Source organism: Nansenia antarctica, assembly GCF_963989245.1.
Source record: "Nansenia antarctica genome assembly, chromosome: 6".
Taxonomy (NCBI): domain Eukaryota; kingdom Metazoa; phylum Chordata; class Actinopteri; order Argentiniformes; family Microstomatidae; genus Nansenia; species Nansenia antarctica.
Window position 1 is genome coordinate 6,044,088 of NC_137676.1, and position 21,090 is coordinate 6,065,177.

At 42.3% G+C, this 21,090-nt stretch overlaps 2 protein-coding genes and 1 long non-coding RNA gene across 3 annotated transcripts; 1 reads left to right on the top strand and 2 right to left on the bottom strand.

Moving 5' to 3' along the window:
• The first annotated feature begins 3,716 nt into the window (after window positions 1-3,716).
• On the top strand, window positions 3,717-10,615 carry pm20d1.2 (peptidase M20 domain containing 1, tandem duplicate 2). Its single transcript, XM_080533250.1, has 13 exons — window positions 3,717-3,980; window positions 4,252-4,338; window positions 5,148-5,383; window positions 5,784-5,870; window positions 6,041-6,174; window positions 6,524-6,643; window positions 7,404-7,479; window positions 7,605-7,666; window positions 7,820-7,898; window positions 8,012-8,083; window positions 8,494-8,659; window positions 8,851-8,950; window positions 9,827-10,615. Exons 1-13 carry the CDS (start codon window positions 3,752-3,754, stop codon window positions 9,954-9,956), a joined length of 1,578 nt encoding a protein of 525 aa, XP_080389376.1. The 5' UTR covers window positions 3,717-3,751; the 3' UTR covers window positions 9,957-10,615.
• A 139-nt stretch (window positions 10,616-10,754) lies between these two features.
• On the bottom strand, window positions 10,755-11,410 carry LOC308159459. Its single transcript, XR_013937480.1, has 2 exons — window positions 11,096-11,410; window positions 10,755-10,880 (listed from the first exon to the last, which is right to left on the bottom strand). It is a non-coding gene; the product is annotated as an uncharacterized lncRNA (long non-coding RNA).
• A 1,398-nt stretch (window positions 11,411-12,808) lies between these two features.
• Window positions 12,809-20,285, bottom strand: LOC308159726 (acidic mammalian chitinase-like; the record flags this gene model as incomplete). The annotated part of the gene is made up of 8 exons (XM_080533541.1): window positions 12,809-12,949; window positions 13,397-13,513; window positions 13,694-13,879; window positions 14,140-14,257; window positions 14,466-14,590; window positions 19,688-19,826; window positions 19,915-20,073; window positions 20,188-20,285. 8 exons carry the CDS (start codon window positions 20,283-20,285, stop codon window positions 12,809-12,811), a joined length of 1,083 nt encoding a protein of 360 aa, XP_080389667.1.
• Window positions 20,286-21,090: the final 805 nt, after the last annotated feature.

Below are 21,090 nucleotides of genomic sequence, written 5' to 3' on the forward strand. Positions count from 1 at the left end.
GGTTCCCTTTCCTCTCGTTGGTGGCCGTTTCTGTCTTTGATTGGGCCTCTGTTTCTTTTCCACTCTTCTCTCAGGAGCCTGCCAAAGATGTTCTCGCTGAGCTGTTTCCAGATACAGAACCCACACCCACTGGCATTACGTAAGTCGCAGTCCCCATGAAACAACACTAAGCAGTAGAATAGCAATGGGGAAATGGTTTACCATTCGTGAGGTGGCATTTTTGGAGGGAGAAAATCATCTCCAAACCTGTCCTGCATTTGTTTTGTATTGAAAGGTGTCTCTCCTATTCCATCAACGTCGCTAAAGGAAAATCCAGTTATTTTGATGTTTTGCGAGAAAAATAAGCCTAGATCTTCCTTTAGCGATGTTGGTGGAATACCCCCCCTGGTCATTCTGTAATCAAGTCAGATGAGTGCAGTGGTATCTGTCTAAACTATGACTATATTCCAGCGCCACCCGTCGCAGGCCCATTGCAGGGGCTGCAGGGCGACCGGTCCAGTTTAAGTACCCAGACACCCCCCTGAGCCCCATGACCCTGCAGAGGCAGAAGCTGGTCCCGGTGTGGGTCCAGATGGCGGTCTTCGTCATTGTGGTCTGCCTCCTCGCTCTCATCTATTTGTACATGGAGGATGGCTCAATGGACAATCCTTTCACGGCGTTGCTGGACAACCTGAGCGCGGAGCCTGGGACGGGGGCCGAAACTGAGGGAGGGCTGTTACCCCAGCCTGAGCCCCAGGACACACCCCTGCTGGCGCCCCCCGCTGGCCAGGAGTAACTTCCTGACTCTGAGCCCCAGGACACACCCCTGCTGGCCCCCCCCGCTGGCCAGGAGTAACTTCCTGACTCTTCGTCATTATTCCCCCCCCCATTGGTTTGTAACTGTGAGGAAACTCCTTATTTGGTTAATTCTCCGTGGTGTATTTGAACTGAGGTATATTTAACCTGAACAACAGTCACACCATCAAGTTAATGGAGAATTGCTTTTTTTAATGTAAAATAAACAAGTTATGTATTAAGTTACAGTATGTGTTTCATGCACATGGTGTGGCTGTGTGCTTACACCTGTGAAAAATGTGGTCACGGTTTAAAAACGTATTCTCATGTCTTGTGAGATTTCATATTTGGATGTTGGACACTGGTAATCAAACTGATGAGGCATTGATATTTGATATTTTTGTATGCATTATCACCTTTTTTTCTAAACAATTGGTATTCTCAGATGTCAATCAGCTATTTTAACAGAATAGCAGGGAATTCAGTGTCAAACATGTGTGTTAACTGTTTTAAGAGTTGTTTGTTGTGTTGTCGACCAAGTTATGTTTGATTAAAGATATTTGCTTCATGAATTGTATTAGTTGGCTCTTTTTTAAAACCACTATCAAAACTGTGAACATTCCTCTGGATGAGCATTTTGCCATTATGCTCATCCAGTTTCTGCCCAGCAGGTGGCGCTCAAATAATGACTCAGATCAATCTGCAGAAAAGCCTGGAAGTCCATGGATGAGAAATCTGCACTGTCAACAACATTTGTGTTCTCTGAGCTCCAATAAACTCCATTAACCTTAACATTCGCTTCAAAATAAAAGCGCGAGTTAAAACATGAATGAAAAAGTATGGGATCACAATATATATCTTTTTAAATAGTTTGCTGAAATAAAGACAAATCACCCAACAGAAAGCATATGCAATTTTGAAAAAAATAATTTTGATCTTTAAAATGTACATATTGGTGCAATTACATTTTGCACATACCTATTATATTACATTTCAATTAATCTCTGGTACCACTCTACTCAGCAACACTTCTAGAATATACCATCAGACTAGTTTGTGTCTAAAGCGATGTCTTAGCAAATGTTGTTGGCTATTTACTCCAGCCATACACCTCAAAGTGCCCTATTTGCACTTGTAAGGGTAATTTGGATATTAGACGAATTAACAAACAAACCCTTTCCACATAGAAATATATATATATTTAAAGAATACATGAGGATTACATGTCAGTTTCCAGGTATAGTTACATATAATTTGTGATTCCTTTATCCATATTTAGTATTTCTAAATTCTTTAAAAAGTTGAATGTGGGCGCTTTTATTCTAAAGAAATCGTAATTTGCATGTATTTACATTGACCGGAAGTAAGTTTCAGTGGGATTGAGACTGGGTAGAAAAGTAGCCTACAGTGGTAAAGAGGTGCGTGCGTGAACCCTGATTTTCCTGCCACTGTTACCGTTTGTATGACACGAATTACGGGTAAAAAATAAAATACTGGAATCAGGAAAATAGCAATAATGTATTTTAAGCATTTTTCGTGAGTGAGTAAGTGAAACAATGATGGAAAGAGGTAAGTTAAGGTAACACATCTATAAACATGAGTTTTTCATCAATAGAATCGTATAAAAGAATATGTACTATGCAGTCTGATTTACAAGACTACACAAAGTCCCACTGGAAATCAATTAGCTCTTTTATCAGTGTGCACACATGTGGATTCAGGGATGTAGGTTTCTTCTGAACCTTTCTTCCTGCCTTCTTACATTGCACCTTTTCTTGGTATTGTTTTGAGTCTCTCTCTGGGTTAATTCCAGAGAGAGAGAGAGAGAGAGAGAGAGAGAGAGAGAGAGAGAGAGAGAGAGAGAGAGAGAGAGAGAGAGAGAGAGAGAGAGAGAGAGAGAGAGAGAGAGAGAGAGAGAGAGAGAGAGAGAGAGAGAGAGAGAGAGAGAGAGAGAGAGAGAGAGAGAGAGAGAGAGAGAGAGAGAGAGAGAGAGAGAGAGAGAGAGAGAGAGAGAGAGAGAGAGAGAGAGAGAGTGTGTGAGTGAGTTGGAAAATGTGTGAAAAGGTGGTGTGTTTTAGAGCCTCTTTCAATATTAATTATTCAAGACAATGTAAATCAATCAATCAAACACACTTTATTTATATAGCACAAGTCATGCATTGAAGGCAACCCCAAGTGCTGAACATAACAACAATAGTAAATAAAGAACAATACAATAAAACAAGAGGTAGGAGATAAGAAATAGATCAAATAAATACAACACAATAAAACCAGGAATAAAACAAGAAATAGGAGATAAGAAAAAGGTGCAAGTTGAGATAAACACTGGATGAAATCCAGGATAAAAAGGTGTTGTGTGTTTTAAGCTTTCTTTTAAAGATATCCACACTCTCTGCCACTCTCAAGTAACACTTCTACGAAACAAGAAGTTTATCGAGAAGGCAATTATACAGTACATACAGGGTGTGATAAGTGCCAAGACATTTACCTCTGAATGAACTCAACATGCATGCAGCCTCATCTTGATATTGGAGGTTGAAGTTACGTGGTGAAGACCACCGCAAGCCCCAGCACAGGGAAGATTAGGCACTGTAAGGTGTATGGCTGGAGTAAATAGGCAACGACATTGCTATGACATCGCTTTAGATTCAAACTAACCTGATTGACATTGAAATCTTTGAAAAATAGTTCTGTACTGCCTATTATTCAAGGGCAATACTTTTTAATTTGGGTAATTAGGATATACAAACAATTACAAATCCTTCTGAGGCAAATACTATGCCAAATATTATGGTTATGATGATTGATCCCTATTTATCATGTTTAAATTCAAAGTGAAGTTGAACTTGGGAGCTCTTATTTTGAATAAATCCTCATTTACATACATTTACATTTGACCGGAAGTAGTTGGGCGGAGTTCCCCTGTTGGAGCTCAGAGAACACAGATGTCAGGTGTCTGTCAACAACCACGCATGAAATGAAAATGACTGAGCCTAGTAGTGCAAAGTTTAGAATGGTCAAATTCGTGAAAATTGTATCCTTTAGTTTGGCATTTGTTTTATTAGTCTTGTTTATCGTAGCCACTGTAAGGACCCTGTCGTTAGATGTCAATGCAGGACTTCAACTTGCTCGCTGGGAGAAGACGAACAACATTGCGTCTGACATTAATCAACAACGGAGAGAGGAGCTTCTGGCCAATTTCAAAGGTGATATTTCAAACGATTTATTCAATGACAAGTTGTGTAATGTTCACTGAATGAATTGGATATTTACCGCAATGTTTTTTTTTTTTTACCGACGATTGCATTGGGGAGGGCCCGGCGATAGTTATGACAGATCCTGTCAGTACAAGAGATCGACGCTCTTTCATCATCATGGCTCATTATGCAAACTCTAGATAAGCCACTCTATAGTGTACAAGCCTATGAATGATTTGTCAAAATGTGCTTTGGTGCTCACTGGTTTTCCCTTCAACAGAGTCAATACGGATCCCCACTGTGTCAACCACGGAGACGCAACTGAACACCAGCGCACTGCGGGAGTTTGACGCGCTCCTAAGGAAAGGTGCGTCTGCTTGGCCTGTTGCGACATTACATGATGTCGCAAAAATGGGTCACAGTCTGCAGATACAGAAGAATAGGGATTCTTCTGTATCTGCAGACTGTGACCCATTTTTGTGTTTAAAGCTCTTTTCCTGCATCTCTATTTTAACAAGACTCAAGACTAGTCAACACGACTAAATATTGACATCAAATATTTAGCTTGAACATTTTGTTAGCCTTGGGGTGAAACATCCACAGTCAATTCAGTTCAGTTCAATAATGACCTGTAATGTTTACTTGGCAAACCTAACTATTGGGCAAAATCCAAGTCAATAACTAAATATTGACTTTAAAAATGTGGTTAAACTTGAGGCGAGACAGTCCACATGAACTGACTAGACGTTTCACCCCAAGGTTAACAACGTTTTCAAGTCAATATTTAATAATTGACAGCTTCGACTGCTGCCTTTGCGTGCTTTGGTTTAGTTGGATTGGTGTGAATATCTTAAAAGTTGTACGAGGAGTAGCAGGTGGAAGAATTGAGGGCAGCGGTAGCCTAGAGGTTAGAGAGGCCGGCTAGCAATCGGAAGGTCGCTGGTTCGATCCCCACCTCACTTAACCCCTAATTGCTCCAGGGGTGCTGACTATGGCTGACCCTTTGCCTAGAGCAAAAAATACATGGCAACAAACAATTATTATTATTATTATTAATTGGAATAATAATAATAATAATACAACCGTCGAACTTGCTGAAGCAAGGCCCAAAAGCTTGTGATGGCAATACATGAAGTTAAGTGTGCATCTATATAATTTAACCTTTTCCTGTGCTAGCTTTCCCTACAGTGTTCTCCTCAAAGCGGGTCCAGCATGAGATTGTGGCAAACTACAGTCACCTGTTCTGGGTGTCAGGCTCCCAGCCTGCCCTGGCGCCCTACATGCTCCTGGCCCACATCGACGTGGTGCCCGCCTCAGAGAGTGACGGCTGGGAGGCTCCGCCCTTCTCTGCCAAGGAGATCGATGGCTTCATCTATGGCAGAGGGACCATCGACAACAAGCAATCTGTCATGGTTAGGGGGAGGGGCAGAGTAAACTTTACACTGTCATAAGTGACGGCAGCTGCTGAAAGGGGGGGGAACAAGTCGGCAACCGATCCAAATGTTCAGACTTTTATTCAGAACATTTTAAATAAACGTCAACGTTGTTGAAAATCAACGACACACTCGCTAGTCAAGCCAAAATATTGCAATGCAATGGATTCGGTGAGTAATCCCCACCACTACCTAGTTGCTATTTACATTTTTCTGAATAAAAGTCAGAAGATTTGATCGGTTGCAGACTTTCCCCCTTTCACCAGCTGCCATCACATAATGTTTGGTTTTGTGTAAGTGATTTGTTGAATTCATTTTCTTCTTTTTTTGTTAGAATGTCACAATCTAGCTCACACATCTGTTTATTTTTTCACTCTAGGGAATACTTCAGGCACTGGAGTATCTCTTGATGAAAGGTTATGCTCCACGCAGGGGGTTCTACATCGGTCTGGGCCATGATGAAGAGGTATACAGCCGACCACAATCAGAATTTCACATGTTTCCTGTCACATTTGAGGTGGCAATACCAACTGAATTTGGATGTTACTTTAATATGTTTGTACAATATGGCTAGTGTGATGACTAAGTGTGTGTGTCTGTCTGTGTCTGTGTCTGTGTCTGTGTCTGTGTGTGTAGGTAAGTGGCTTCCGGGGGGCCATGAACATAGTCAGGGTGCTGAAGCAGCGTGGGGTGCAGCTGGCGTTCCTCCTGGACGAGGGGCTGGCGGTGCTGGACGGGGTCATCAGCGGTCTGGAGGGGCCTGCAGCTCTGTGAGCCTCCGACACTGCTGCTCTCTCATCATATTCACTTCACCTAATCACTTCCTCTGCAATCACTTCCTCTCCCTAGTATAGTGGTAGTGTTAAGGTTTGTGTGAAACACAAATTGTACACTGATAAAAGTGTTGTTTGTCTGTGTGTGCCTGTGTGTCTGTGCCTGTGTGCCTGTGTCTATGTGTGTGCTTTCTGTATGTCTGTGTCTGTGCCTGTGTCTGTGTCTATGTGTGTGCCTGTGTGTCTGTGTCTGTGTCTATGTGTGTGCTTTCTGTATATCTATGCCTGTGTGTGTCTGTGTCTGTGTGTCTATGCCTGTGTGTGTGTGTGTGTGTGTGTGTTGCAGCATTGGTATCAGTGAGAAGGGGCAGGCCACAGTGAGGCTGAGTGTGTCCACCGCCCCGGGTCACTCCTCCATGCCCCCCCGGGAGAGCAGCATCGGCATCCTAGCTGCGGCCGTCAAACGGTGAGACTGGAACCAAACTCGTCACGGTAAACGGACTGCGCTTACTGTATATAGCGCCTTGTTCCAAAGGCGCTTTACAATGGCCTCTCATTCACCCATTCACACACACATTCACACACCAATGGTTGGCAAGCCACCATGCAAGGTGCCGGCGCCTGGAAGCAATTTGGGGTTCAGTGTCTTGCCCAAGGACACCTCGACACGTGGCCATTCGGGATTCGAACCGCCGAGCTGCCTGACCATGCGATCATTAGACGCCGGCTCTACCTCCTGAGCCACAGCCGCCACCCCTCATCAGGAATCCACAAGATTAAATTATCCTCGATTAAATTAATTAACAAGGTCCACTCGATTTACATAAATTAATTAAATTAATGAATAGATTACGATTTCCCGTAAATTACCTTGACTGAGGTAGCCCGCAGTTTCATAACGAACCGAAAATATTTGTACTTTTCAGAATAACCTAAAAAGATCTCTAACGGTGTGTTTTTTGCGCCGTTGCCTCAGCAAAGCGTCTTTCACTCCCACCCCGCTGCTGTCAGCGCGCACGCTCACACACTTTAGACTACTAGCGCTGCTCGACGCAATATAGAGCTGCTCGCTGGTTTTTCTGTCCACCCACCACAATTCCCACAAAGTCCTGTGGGAAACACTGACTGTAGTTATGGCTTAACAGGTGACAGTCCTCAGGTAAGAGGAGAGAGAGTGCCAGACCAGTTTACTCAACCCTTCTCTGATCACATAACTGTGTTGTCAGGTTGGAGGACAACCCCATGCCTAGGCTGTTTGGCCAGGGGCCAGAGCGCGGGACCTTTGAACACCTAGCCCACAAGGTAAGGCTGTATGTCTGAGCTTCTACAGCTACTGAACATCTAGATGTGTGGAGTACTACTGGGTCAAACTTTGTGTCATTTTTTGATCACCTGCACTTTACTATCCCTCCTCTCTGTTTTGACAGTTTGGCCTCCCCCTCAAGTTTGTCATGTCCAATATGTGGCTGTTCTCTACGCTCCTTGGCAGGTAGTTTCCCCTGATTAGATTTGACTGTGCCCACATGCAGGTTTACACTCCTGTGGAAAGAAGTTGGTATGGCATCTTATGGATGGTTTGTCCTGATGAATGTTCTAGACACTAGCGATTCCTAAGCAACAGTGTTAATATGTTTTTTTGCAGAGTGATGGAAAGGAGACAAGACACGAATGCTTTCGTCAGGACAACAACTGCAGTCACTATGTTTAACTCGGGCGTAAAGGTAGAACATTTTAAACGTTTAAAATAAGTCATAGAAATGTACTTGGTCATGGATAAAAGTTTCTGTCAAGTACAAACATTATTATTATTATTTTTTTTTTTATCTCTTCCCAGTATAACATTATGCCTGCCCAAGCTGATGCTTATGTGAATCTGCGGATCCATTCAGCCCAGTCACTACAAGAGGTGGGGGTTAGCACTTACATGTTCCTGCTAAAGCATAATGCTGGGGCATTTAAATTCCACTCCTACCTGTATTGTACACTAGAATATGACTATACTGAAAATGCATAGTGTGTAGTGTATATCATAAAGCCGCAATGCTAGAATCATCACAGGAAACTGAATTTTCATCAAACTATTCCCAGTGTCGGGGCGCTTAGTGCCGTAGCACACTAATGCGCGTACCATATCATGGCAAGGTTCCTCCTGGTTCAACTCTAATCTCAACATATCCTGCATGTCATCCTCTCTCAACCATCCCTCCTGTCAAATCTCTACTGTCTCTATCCCAACAATGAAGTGGTCACAATGGCGAATGGTGGTGTTTTTCTTAGTGTCTTCACAGGACAGTAATGTTGTGGTGTCCCCTTCAGATCCTGGAGCTGATCCAGGTCACAGTGGCTGACGAGCGGGTAAAGATGGAACTGGTGGACGGGTTCGACCCCCTGCCTGTCAGTTCCTACGACGAAACCTCCTTCGGCTTCCAGATCATCAAGAAGACAGTGCTGGACATGTTCCCACAAGTGACAGTTGCTCCTGGTGAGAAACAGATCAGACAGGGACTGGGAAGGGGATAGTATACCCCCCTACCCCCCCCCCCCCCCCCCTCCCAAAAAAAGAAAAAAAGAGAGGCTCTGTTTACCTACAAAATGGTTCTCGCTTTCAATATGGCATCATGTTAGCATTCTTTGACGATAATTTTGTCCTAATATGATTGTTTTCATGTTCAGGTATCTGCGTTGGGAACACGGACAGCCGCCACTACACTGACCTGACCAAAGATATCTACCGGTTTGCCCCAACCTGGTTCAGACCAGGTGATGCCCAGAGGTACAGTACGGACAACATTAACAACGTTAACATTAACACGGCAACGGAAAATGAGGGTACGGCGCGCGAGTATAGCACAGTGCAGCGAGTCAGGTAATATCAACACCGCCGTCGTCATGATCTCAGCATGGTTTCAGCAGTTTAGATGGTATCCTAACAACAGGATAGATACATGTATCTTTGATGTAGCATGTGACGGTTGGGATTGCTCAGACACAATAAGGGCCCTTTCTTCTGCCAGTCATGAGACTGACTACCTCATGGTCTTATGACTGTGACATGTGACCCGGTTGCACCATAGAGAGAGTCAGTCACCCTTCGACATACAGTGTGCAGGCAGGCTGGGAGAATTATACCCAGGGCCAGGAGGGACCTGAGCAGGAAACCCTGTGTGTGTACCTTAGTTAGGGGTTTACCTGTGTGTGTACCTTAGTTAGAGGTTTCTCCTCTGCTCACTTCGTTCAAGGGAAAGGAGGAAAAAAAAACTCAGTTCTCCAGAATGGCAACAGTGTTTCGCACAGGATGTTGTGAGACTGTGGTGGGTGGACCTCGGACCCTCTAAAGTCTTTAAAGTCTTTCCTCAATGGGGGGGGGGGGTTATTATCGATAGCTCTAAATCATATGGAAGTAGATACAGTATAATCTCAATGATCGTGTCGCTCATGTGTAAAAATTGCAACGCTCGTGTGTACAAGTACTTTATAGGTTTCATTATGAGACTATGGCAGGACAAATTAGATTATGGCGGGCTGCAACAGTCTATGTAATTAATGGGGAACACTGGCAACATTGAACAAATGAGAGGAGGACACCTTACCTGGTAGTGTGGTTTCTCCCTTAACCAATTACTCTCCAAAATCTCTCCACGTGGTCTAGGTTCCACGGCATCAACGAGAGGATTTCCAAGAAGAACTACGAGGAACTCGTGGTGTTTTATTTCAACCTGATCCAAAACTGTGACATCAAGAAGCTTCCGTCCCCGCACGGCACTGACCATGAACTCTAAAGAGAGCATTATGGGTATTGGCAGCACCGCCGCTACATACATGCATGCGCATCACACACTGTGCATAGGGCACCAAGCGCCCAGAGGGGGGCACCAAAACAGCCTAATGGACATCATAACAATCACAATGATGAATTATTTAACTTTAAGATGAACTACAACTACAATAGGCGCCATTAGACCATCATTAGAGCTCCCCCCCCGGCCCGTCCCCATTGATGGAGCATTTTCTTTTGAGATTTTCTCCGAAGGCAACTACTATCCAGTTACGCTTAGGGCACCCAAATGGCCAGCAGCAGCCCTGGGTGTTTGGGGTGGGGTGCGTGGGGTTTGGGGTGCATCCAATCTGGTGATACACTCATTTCAAATCCCTAAATCGACCAGTAGCCCCTAACCCCTATGCACTTGTGGAGATCTGAGAGGATTAGAAAAGTGTTGGCGAGAGGCTAGGGGCCAATTTGGAGTTGAGCGTGTTTTATGGTAACATGTGTACGCTACTGTGAACCGGATGAACAGCAAAACACTGTGATCGCTGGACAATTTTCACTGCGTTGGATTCATGCTGTGCAGGTTGATTTTGGTTTTGCCATAGGAAGCTGCTGGGTTAATTGGTGCAAAATCAATTTGAGTTGAATATGTTTTACTTTGTTACTTTGAACATTCACTTGAAATAGGGGTGATAAAGATAGATGATGATCATAATGATTGATGATGTGTATGTGTGTGCGTGTGAGTGAGAGAGATTATCAATCATTTTGGATTTGTACTGTATCTTATTTTTGCTACACACATTTAGGATAATAAACTTAAGCTTTAGCTGATTTATGACTGGGAAAGTGAACACCAAGAGACATCAATCAAATCTAGGCCAGCTGTTATAACTGAATCAGTTGACAATGCTAGACTTATAGATTAATTGGCTAGCTCACAAGCAATAATTTTAATAATTTTGCCATTTAGCAGACGCTTTTATCCAAAGCGACTTACAATTACGAATTACAGGGACATTCCCCCTGGAGTAACTGAGGGCTAAGTACCTTACTCAAGGGCACACTAGTAGTGGTGTGGCTTCAGGCGGGATTTGAACTCACAACCTTCCGATCGGAAGTCCAACACACTATCCACTAGACCACCACTACCCCACAAGCACTTACCTAAATGTTTGTTGCCATTTTCTTTTTCGTTTCTGCTGTAATTTTCTGTGATATTTTAGTTGCTGTAATTTTTGGTGATATTTTACTGGCGGATCTCTACGAGGTACATGATTTTTTATGAGGTACAATTGTATTTAATTTTGAATTTGGAACATGCTAGTTAATTGAGGTGCAATAGTTGAACTCGACCTAACTGAAATAAAATATTTGTTTCTGTATTTTTCTGTACTGTGCCAACTAAGCTGAATTTATTGATGTGAGAGATTGCTGAACATAATTACGAATAAACAAGATATATGGTAACTGTCATTGACTTATCCTTATTTGTGCATAAATAAATTACTGTAGGTTACATGAAATGTAAAAGATCGAATGAGAGCCACACACTCTTGCTTTGATGCTAATTATTTATTAAACCAATGTTTCAGCAGGAAGCTGCCTTCATCAAAGTTTCAATCCAACATAAAATGTTGGAAATATGTGTTCCACAGTGTGATACAAAGTGATGTAAATGGGGTGGGGGGGGGATAGTGAGCAGGGGGACTAAGCAGGGTATGTACAGTCATGGCCCACAATATTCACACCCCTGCACTTCTGTCAGATAATGCACCACTTCAGAAACAGACAAATGTTGCAATTACAAATGCTTTGGTATTCACATGTTTGATTGGCTTTTTCTTTTCACAGTAAGATGGACAATGACCCAAAACATATGCCAAAGCAACCCATTAGTTTTTTAAGGCAAAGAAGTGGAATATTTTGCAATGGCCAAGTCAATCACGTGATCTCAACCCAATCAAGCATGCATTTCACTTGCTGAAGACAAAACTAAAGGGAGAAAGACCAGCTGCAGTAAAGGCAAAGCACCACAGAGGAGGAAACCCCAAATGTGGTGATGGCCATGGGTTCCAGACTTCAGGTAGACATTGCTTGCAAAGGATTCAAGACAAAGTATTAAAAATGAACATTGTATTTATGATTATGTCAATTTGTCCAATTACATTTGAGCCCCTGAAAATAGGGGACTGTGTATTAAAATGGTGGCTGTTCCTAAACGTTTCATACAATACATACATTCATTCATTCAATTCATTCAAAACCCTTGAATTAAAGCTGAAAGTCTGCCCTTCAATTGCATCTTGATTGTTTCATTTCAAATCCATTGTGGTGGGAAATGGAAATTGTGTCACTGTGCAAACATTTCCAGACCTAATTGTAAAATAATTCTCTGGGAGAAGTTGTGCATTGTCTGACAAAAGAGCAGACGTGGCCATATCTTTGTCCATGACTGTACAGTAGCCTATAGGGATATTATGTATCATGATGCATTCATGATGCCAGTTGCAGCAGTTACAGTTGTCTTGGAAGACTAAGCCAAGGGGGCAGATCTGGACAAAGGTTCTGCCTTCAGCACACTGGTAGAAAGATCCAGGTGCATCTGGTTTCTAGTCCAGTACTACTGGTCCAGTAGTAGGAGGCAGAAGAGGCAGAGCAGGCAGAGGTGGCAGAGGAGGCAGAGGAGGCAGGTCTGGAGGAGAGAAGTATTCAGTTTATTGAGAGTGGCACTTCAGTAGGACAAACACTGGATAAACCAGATTGCCAAACAAAGATGGTTGTATTATGTAAAACTAAGTATTTCCGTTGATATCGGTGCTGTTAGTGTATTTGGTGAAATATAGAATGAAAGGAATTATTGATTTATTTACCAATATCAAGGAGGTATTTAAGATGGTTGGTCAGGGGATAGTCGCCCAGTCCACAGAACTGCCCGGCAAAATCGTCCAGGTCCAGAGTCCAGACGAAAGCTCCTCCAAACTTGTTGTCTTTTAAATAACGGACCTTAGGAAAGGAAGTGAGGGAGTGAGAGGATGAGAGAAAACATGGAGACGGAGAGTCAGTAGAGTCTACTGATGACTTTGATACAGTTGCAACACCTAACAGTAGATTAGATTAGATTCAACTGTATTGTCATTGCAGAGTACAAGTACCAGACAACAAAACGCAGTTTAGCGTCTAACCAGAAGTGTAAATAGTGATATAGTGAAAAACATGTTATCGTAGATATACATGTATATTGTGCAAGGACATGATACTGTAGACAAAATAGGATATGTACAGTTACGAAATGAGAAGTACAGTATAAGTACAGTAGGTAGTAGGTATATATATATATATATATATACAAACACAGTAATTAATCCCTTTATACAAACATGCTAGGATCCGAAACCACTGCATTCTATATCCCTTACTTCTAAGCAATACTGGTACTGTAGGTCTAAATACCTTTGTTGCATAGCTCTCCTCGTTGTCAAATCCAAGCCACTCCTTTGCTTTAGTAGCATAGGGAACCTTCTGATCATCAATCCACTGGACACTGGTTCCTTGGAGGAACGTGCAGATCTAGAAACAAGATGGGCAACATGTTCAGATCAAATGTCATGAAATGAAGTACTGTATGTCACAAGCCTGAATCAATCAATCAATCAATCAGCAATTTTTTAAGCCCGTTTTAAGCTTTCTTTTAAAGATATCCACACTCTCTGCCACCCTCGAGTGGGCCTAGTCTGCCTGAAGTTTTACCTCATAGTAGGACCAGAAGCCAGCCTCCTTGGTGTAGTTGCCGACGGAGGCAGCACCGCTGGTAGGGGCTCCCACCCCACTAGTAGCTTCAGAGGCTAGGCGGAACACACGCCCATATGTAGCAAAGCCCATCCTCAGCTTCTCCACAGGGGCGCCCTGGTCTCGCCAGTACTTCATGGCATAGTCCTGGCAGAAAGATGGAGAGAGAGAGAGAGAGAGAGAGAGAGAGAGAGAGAGAGAGAGAGAGAGAGAGAGAGAGAGAGAGAGAGAGAGAGAGAGACACACACACACACACAGACAGAGAGAGATCTCTTGAATTCGATTTACATAAACATGCAAAACATGCATAAACATGCAATGCTCATATTTTATATGACTTTGAAATGTAGACCACCAGCATGATGTAGAATGTGCAATTTAATCCAAATCAGAAGCTGCTTTCTCACAGTGTTGCTGAGGTCGCTAGTGTCTTGGGACCCTTTGTACAATGGGCTGTTGTGTCCTGTGACAGTCTCCCAGGCACCATGGAAGTTATATGTCATCACACTAATGAAGTCCAGGTATCTAAAATGTCAGGCAGGTTTGGAATGGAATTTAAATGGCCGGCAAGTCCACTGTCACGCAAGCATGTTATGTTACTGGGTCATAAAATGTATTGCATTAAGAATATGAATATGAATACTTTGAAAATGTGTATTTCAGAATCAGAATGGCTTTTATTACATCTTACTGTACAAGTACACAAGAGTATTTAAAAAAATAAATAAATTACCTGCTTATCTCTGCAATTTCATAGCCACCATCGATGTCTCCTTGCCAAGCAGCCACTGCTGCAGTGAGCATTAGTCTGGGGCGGCCAGTGGTCTTGCCCTCAGCCTCATAGGCCTCCAGCAGCTCCTACAGTAGAGAGAGGGGTTTATTACACAAAATAATCACTTTTATTACACCTTACTGTACAAGTACACAAGAGTAAAAATATTTGGCTTTGGCTCCTCAACATTGCAGCATTCAGATACAAAAAATAATAATAACGTAATAATAATAATAATAATAACATAATAATAATAACAATTATGATTATAATCATAATTATAATAATAATAATAATAAGTAACGTAAGTAAGTAAAAAAAGTACACATTGAGAGAGTAATAAAGTGATGGATTTTACAGTGGCTTCAATAGTGCAAAAGATGCTGTGCAGAGTAAGATGATATGACATCAGAGTGTAACAGAGTTGGGAATGTACTGTATGTTGAGTTTTGGTGTGCTTGAGCAGCCCTGGTTGTTGTTGGAGCCCCCTTTGGAGTTTGGGTGTACTGCAGGTCTCCGCGTTCTTTTGTCCTTTTGTTGTTGCCGTACCCCGTGGTCGCGCTAGTATTCCACTACCATCTGAATAGGTATGTCGACGATGTAAAACGCTCCTCGTATTTTATTATTTGTGTGGAGAATCCTGTAATATACGGTGAAAATGTTGGTGTAGTACTGTGCTATTTGTTTTTACATGTATTGTGATGATTTCTGTATAGTTTTATCCACTGATTGTACGTTTGTGAACATTTTGTATTATACCATGTATGTTGGCTAGCATTGTTTCACATTTCAGTTCCCGCATTTTTGTTGCTAGCTCAGATGATATAAAAATGTATTGTATGTTATTTTGAATACGCAGATTTGCAAGAATTACAGACACCAGAGGAACACTTCCATGTCGTCCATACAGGTATGTTGCTCCACATGTTATTTGTAATTGTTATTTGTAATGTTTGAGGGAAATTTGTGTTCTTCTTGTAAACAAGTTATCTGGATGCATACCTGTCAACCCTCCCGTTTTTCCCGGGATTCTCCCGTATTTTACCTTTCTTTCCCGCGGTGCTCCCGTTTAAATATTTCCCCGTAAATCTCCCGTATGTTAGACGTTAGTTGGTGCATGTGCACAATCGTTATATCCATGTCGGAGTCCATCTTGTTTCCTCTCGTTTCTTGTAAAAAATGGCTTGACTTGTTGTAAATTGAGTCCTGTAACAGTTTGTTTCAATCAGCAGAGATAACTTGTTCTGTTACTAATCTGTTACACTAATTGTGGGGGGGGGAGAGAAATTAACATTTCACAACGGGGTGGGGCGTGACATCGATGTTACATACGTGACATCGCCTGTTAAATTTCCACTCAGTGCTATTCACTTATAATTCTAAGCTCACGAACTGACACAGGACAGCTGGCGTCTCTCTGTCACGAGACGCTTGACGGTTCAAACTGACAGTTTGTCAAGTTGTAAATCCCAAATCAGAAAGCGGCTGGTTGGCTCGGCCAAGGGAGCTCGTAGACTAACCGATAGTTACCCCCGTTTTCGTGTTGACAGACTCGGTTTGACAACGCAGCCACTAGTAGTAGTAGTAGTAGCTATTTTGCTAGTGTTCGTAAATTCGGCTGCGTTCGTACATTCGCTCCGAGAGCGCCGAAGCGCACACTGGGTCCGAAGTCATAAAGGGACCGAGCGCTTCGATTGGACGAGAGGCGTTCCACGAGTGCTGGTCAGAGTTCCAGCGCGACTTCACGAGCGTAGTACAGTGAAATATACACTCAAATAAAAATAAATAAAAATAAAACTCCCACCTCAGCAATTCTTTTGCAAAAAGATCAGCATATTTGCCTTCTCTGGCAAAATACGACACCTCTCTTGACTTTTTTATTGTCATTTTGACTTTTGTTTTGTTTTGACATAATTGTCTAATGGCACAGATTTATAAACATAAAGTAAACAAATATTGTTTTCACGTCACTTTACCTGAAACAGGGAGATTCCACAGTGGAAAAGGAATGCAGTCCCTTGACCACAAACCTGGTAACAGCCCTGTGAATTTCCTCCACCCTGTCTTTGGTCAAAGTTCCCTTCTTTGCCAAGGTGAATGGCGTCTGAGTGATTCAGTATATTTCAGAGTGTATATTTCACTGTAATATTATATAATTGTATATTGTGCCTCGGTCAGCAGGAGTTTTATTTTCATTTATTTTAATTTGAGTGTATATTTAACTAATATATATATTGTGCCTCAGCAATAAAAAAGTGAAAAGCTGTTTAATGTTGTCGACCGTGTTATTATATATATATATATATATATATATATATTATATGTCATTTTTAAAAATCAAAAGTACCGAATTAAGTACCGTTTCGGTACCGGTACCGTTTTTAAAGTATCGGTTAGGTACCGGTACCGGATAAAACCCAAACGATACCCAACCCTAATTAAAACATCTCCATGCATGTTTGCGTTTCGGGTGCAAGCTGCCATTTAACATCACAGAAGAAGAAGCTGTTCCCGCCGGATGTTTTGTCAGACCCACAACACAACGCACGTGTAGCAACAACAAGTAATTTGATTGGACAAGAGGCATTCCATGACTGCTGATCAGATTTCCAGAGCGAATTTACGAACGCAGCCGAAACCACTCGCAGACTCGTTTTTTTTCATAACACGAAACTTTACGTTTTAAAGTACCCACTCGATATAATAAACAGCAGTTTACCGATCACAAAATATTATAATTTGTGGATTGGATTTACTATTCTCCTTTGCCATAGGCTACTGGTAAGGGAGACTTTTGTAAATACGTTCGTTTTGGGATGTGTTCGCGTTTGGGGCTGTGTGATCATCTAATTATGTGTAGTTATGTTTCTAGCATGTCGATGTTCTATCAGAATGTTGTGATGTTATCAAAATTAAGAAGATGAATGGCTGAAATGGCGCAAAGTGGGGAAAAACAGATACGACATCTAAATGCTGCAACACTGGAACCACGTTATGAAATACCAGTTAACACAGATATCCTGAATGCTGCAACACTGGAACCACGTTATGAAATACCAGTTAACAGATATTGTGATGTATCGTTGATAAATTGGGGGGGGGGGCAAAATATTGTACGGTTATCAATACGTGAGTTACCTTGCGATTCCCACCCCTAACTTCATCCCTGTGTGTTGTCAGCCACCGTGATTTGTAGAGTGCTAGATCCAGACCATACAAACTGCACAGTTTACAAGCTAATGTTGGGTAAATTCGCTAGAACTGGTTCAGAAGAAGAAATCAGTCCATCGTCACTTACATCGTCGTCGTCGATTAACCTTTTAGGTGGTTTGGTTATCCGATAGTGGAGATTCAAGGGAGTCAATAATGTCATCCACATCCATTGGTTGCACAGAGCTCACCTAATACCTTAGATCTCACACCCCGGTCAAAACTGTTAATGTTAGTATTAATATCGCGCAAAATCATGCAATGCGTACCAAATACTGACATGTCAATCCGGACGGTAATATAATTATCAGAGGACCTCAGGATTTGCTGAAAAACAGTAGGTAATTCCAGCCGGAATAATTACTGGGGTCCCCGGAGTAAATCACTGACATGGTCGGTCCGGACGGGATAAAAATTACCGAATTACCCCAGGTAAAACATATTACAGAGGTCCTCAGGTAATTTATATGCTGTCCGGACAGGGCTATAGAGATAAATAAAAGTAGTTGAAAGAAGTTTGCCTCCTGTTTGACCAACGTTACACATGCAATACACTATACTACAATACAGTACGGTCAGGGTTTGACGCTTACCTTTTCCCCAGGTAGCACTGTGCTACCATGTCAAAAAAATTAGTAGCACACCAAGAATTTCAGTAGCACAATGAAAATTGCGCAATTTTCGTATGACGACAACAAATTATCATAATCATAACATATCAGAATTATCATAACCGGCTCTTGGCCGTAATAAAAATGGAGACTCACACAATGTAAAGGGGAAGTAAGAATATTCATTTATTAATAAATGATTCATGAATAAATAAATAATTAAGCCCAGGCTTTCATATAAAATTCATAAATTCTGAGCAATTAAATGCAAAGAATGTCTGTGGTCCAGCAGTCTTGATAATCTGGTCGCCTGGCCCGCTTAGAGCTATCAAGCCATCTTTCAACCGCTGGACTTGGATCAAACTGCTCAAGCGGAGGCCCCTCCAAACTGATTCGCATTAGGTCTTCTGTGGTAGAAACGGCCAGCCTACTTCTGGTTGCACTTTTAATGCGGTTCTGGGCTGAAAACCCCCTCTCACATTGGGCAGCCGAGATTGGGAGCACCAACATAATTTGGACCAGTTCCAGTATGTTCTAAGGGGAGAACAATTTTCATTTTTAATTAATTTTTAACCCTCACCTCTCACTATTCAAAAACAACATACATACAATAATGGAGATAGAACCTTATAATTCTAATGTCACGATAATGCAAGCCGGTTGATGGACAATAAATCCTTCCTAGTTTCCTTCATCACCAGACTATTAATAATGCGCCGATGAGACACACGTGGTGATGCAATAACGCAGGGATTAAGTAATGCTCTAATAGCCTATATCATTAATCATGTTTTGTTTATGCACTGAAGAGGACACTACTCGTCCTAATGTGTGTAGAGATGCACGTCAATCCTGTGAAATAATGCAGCCATTAGTATGTTGCATATGATTTGTGGCTGTAGTAGAATCTATCCATTAATCCAATCAAACGTCTTTGCATTTGAATAGGTTTTACAAGGCAACATGAGTGACAAGGGTACCGTCTCACCTAAGGAGAAAGAGGGGGCAGAGAAGAGGGGGCGTGGAAGGCCTAGGAAACAACCCCAGGTGAAAAGTTCTGATGTAAGTATCATTCACAGGAACACTTTGAACGTGTAGTTTGCTCTAAATGGGGTAGTGGTGGTCTAGTGGATAGTGAGTTGGACTTGTGATCGGAAGGTTGTGAGTTCAAATCCCGCCTGAAGCCACACCACTACTAGTGTGCCCTTGGGTAAGGCACTTAGCCCTCAGTTACTCCAGGGGGAATGTCCCTGTAATTCGGAATTGTAAGTCGCTTTGGATAAAAACGTCTGCTAAATGGCAAAATTACAATAAACATGAATGTGTTTAAGTGTAGGGCTATCTGGATCTACTTTGCCTTACTTGGTAGTCTTTCTTATAGGGGTCCTTTGTGAGGAGAACCTCCCACAGCTCAGCATAGCTTTTGTCGCTGAAGTTCTCGCTTACGAGTACTTTCAGCCCTTCCCATTCCTGTTGCAGGGCAGGAATATCACACCCCGCTCTGAAGGATAGAAGAGAGCAATTGGGTTAGCACATATGCAACTAGTGTCTCACGTCTGTCAATGCAATGTCTTAAAATGCATTCTTACCCTGTCAGAGGCTCATGGAAATGCCTTGCCAGATCTGCAACGCTCTCATTTCCATAAGTGAGTAGGCTGGCTTGGTCTTTTGGCCAGGCATCAGGGTTGAAGACTTTGAAAGAGTCCAGCGTAGACTTGACGCCCTCATCTGACACCAAACTACCAAACCTAAAAAAGAAGATTTATTGCGATGTCAACACAATCGATTTGTGATTTACCTTGGTGTGATGCTTTTAAAAACAAAAGAGAGCACAGAGCTCCTTTAGTGTTTGTTGCCCATACCTCGCTTTGATAGCATCCATGCTGATGTCAATGGCAGCATCCACATGTCGCTTCAGCTGTGGATGTGTGAGGCCGTTCATGTTCCCCTTCAGGGTCATTCCCTTCAAAAGACACACACACACGCACACACAAAATCTTGGTTGTGACCATAGCAGTATTACACATCATGGTTGTGACAGTGGTGTGCCGTCAGGGCCAGCAAGGCCTTCTCTGCTGGCCTAAACATCATCAGAATATACATTTTATTTTAATATATTTTTTCCACAAATATGTATTAATGATTCCCCATAGTCTATTCTCTTCATTTCATAGCTTTCCTCTTGGTTGCGCTGCTTCCAGTCTCCGATTGAGATTTGGAGGGCTGGCCTTTATGTTAGAGCTTTTATCCAATCAAAATGTGTTGCTAGGGGGCTCCAAAATCTGCCCGCCTGCACGCTAAACGGTGCCGAGGATACGACCTGTAACTTAACGTTGGAACGAGAAAACCTGTGGCGTACCTAGTAAACCTACGTAGATGCGAGCAAAAGCAACAACGGCGCCTGCTGTAAGGCTCAATGATGTCAGCACCCAGCACGTCTTTTGATTGGATACGCACTATTGATACGCACTATTGATATTCACTATTGAGATGCGTAACTATGCCGGTAGACGTGAAACTTTTGAAAGTGCGCAGGGAAACGGAGCTCAACAACGAAAGCTTTCGTTGACTGATCGATAATACTGATCAATTGTGTCCTGTTTTTGGGTAAACAATAACTTTCATTTAGGGGACACGATAAAAGCGCAGAGTCCACAAACAGAGGAAACTACGTTGAGCTTCTTTCTTTTCTGGCTGAAAACAACCCAGATTTACATTACCACCTGTCCACAAACAAAGTGTTTACTGGGACGTCAGGCAAAATA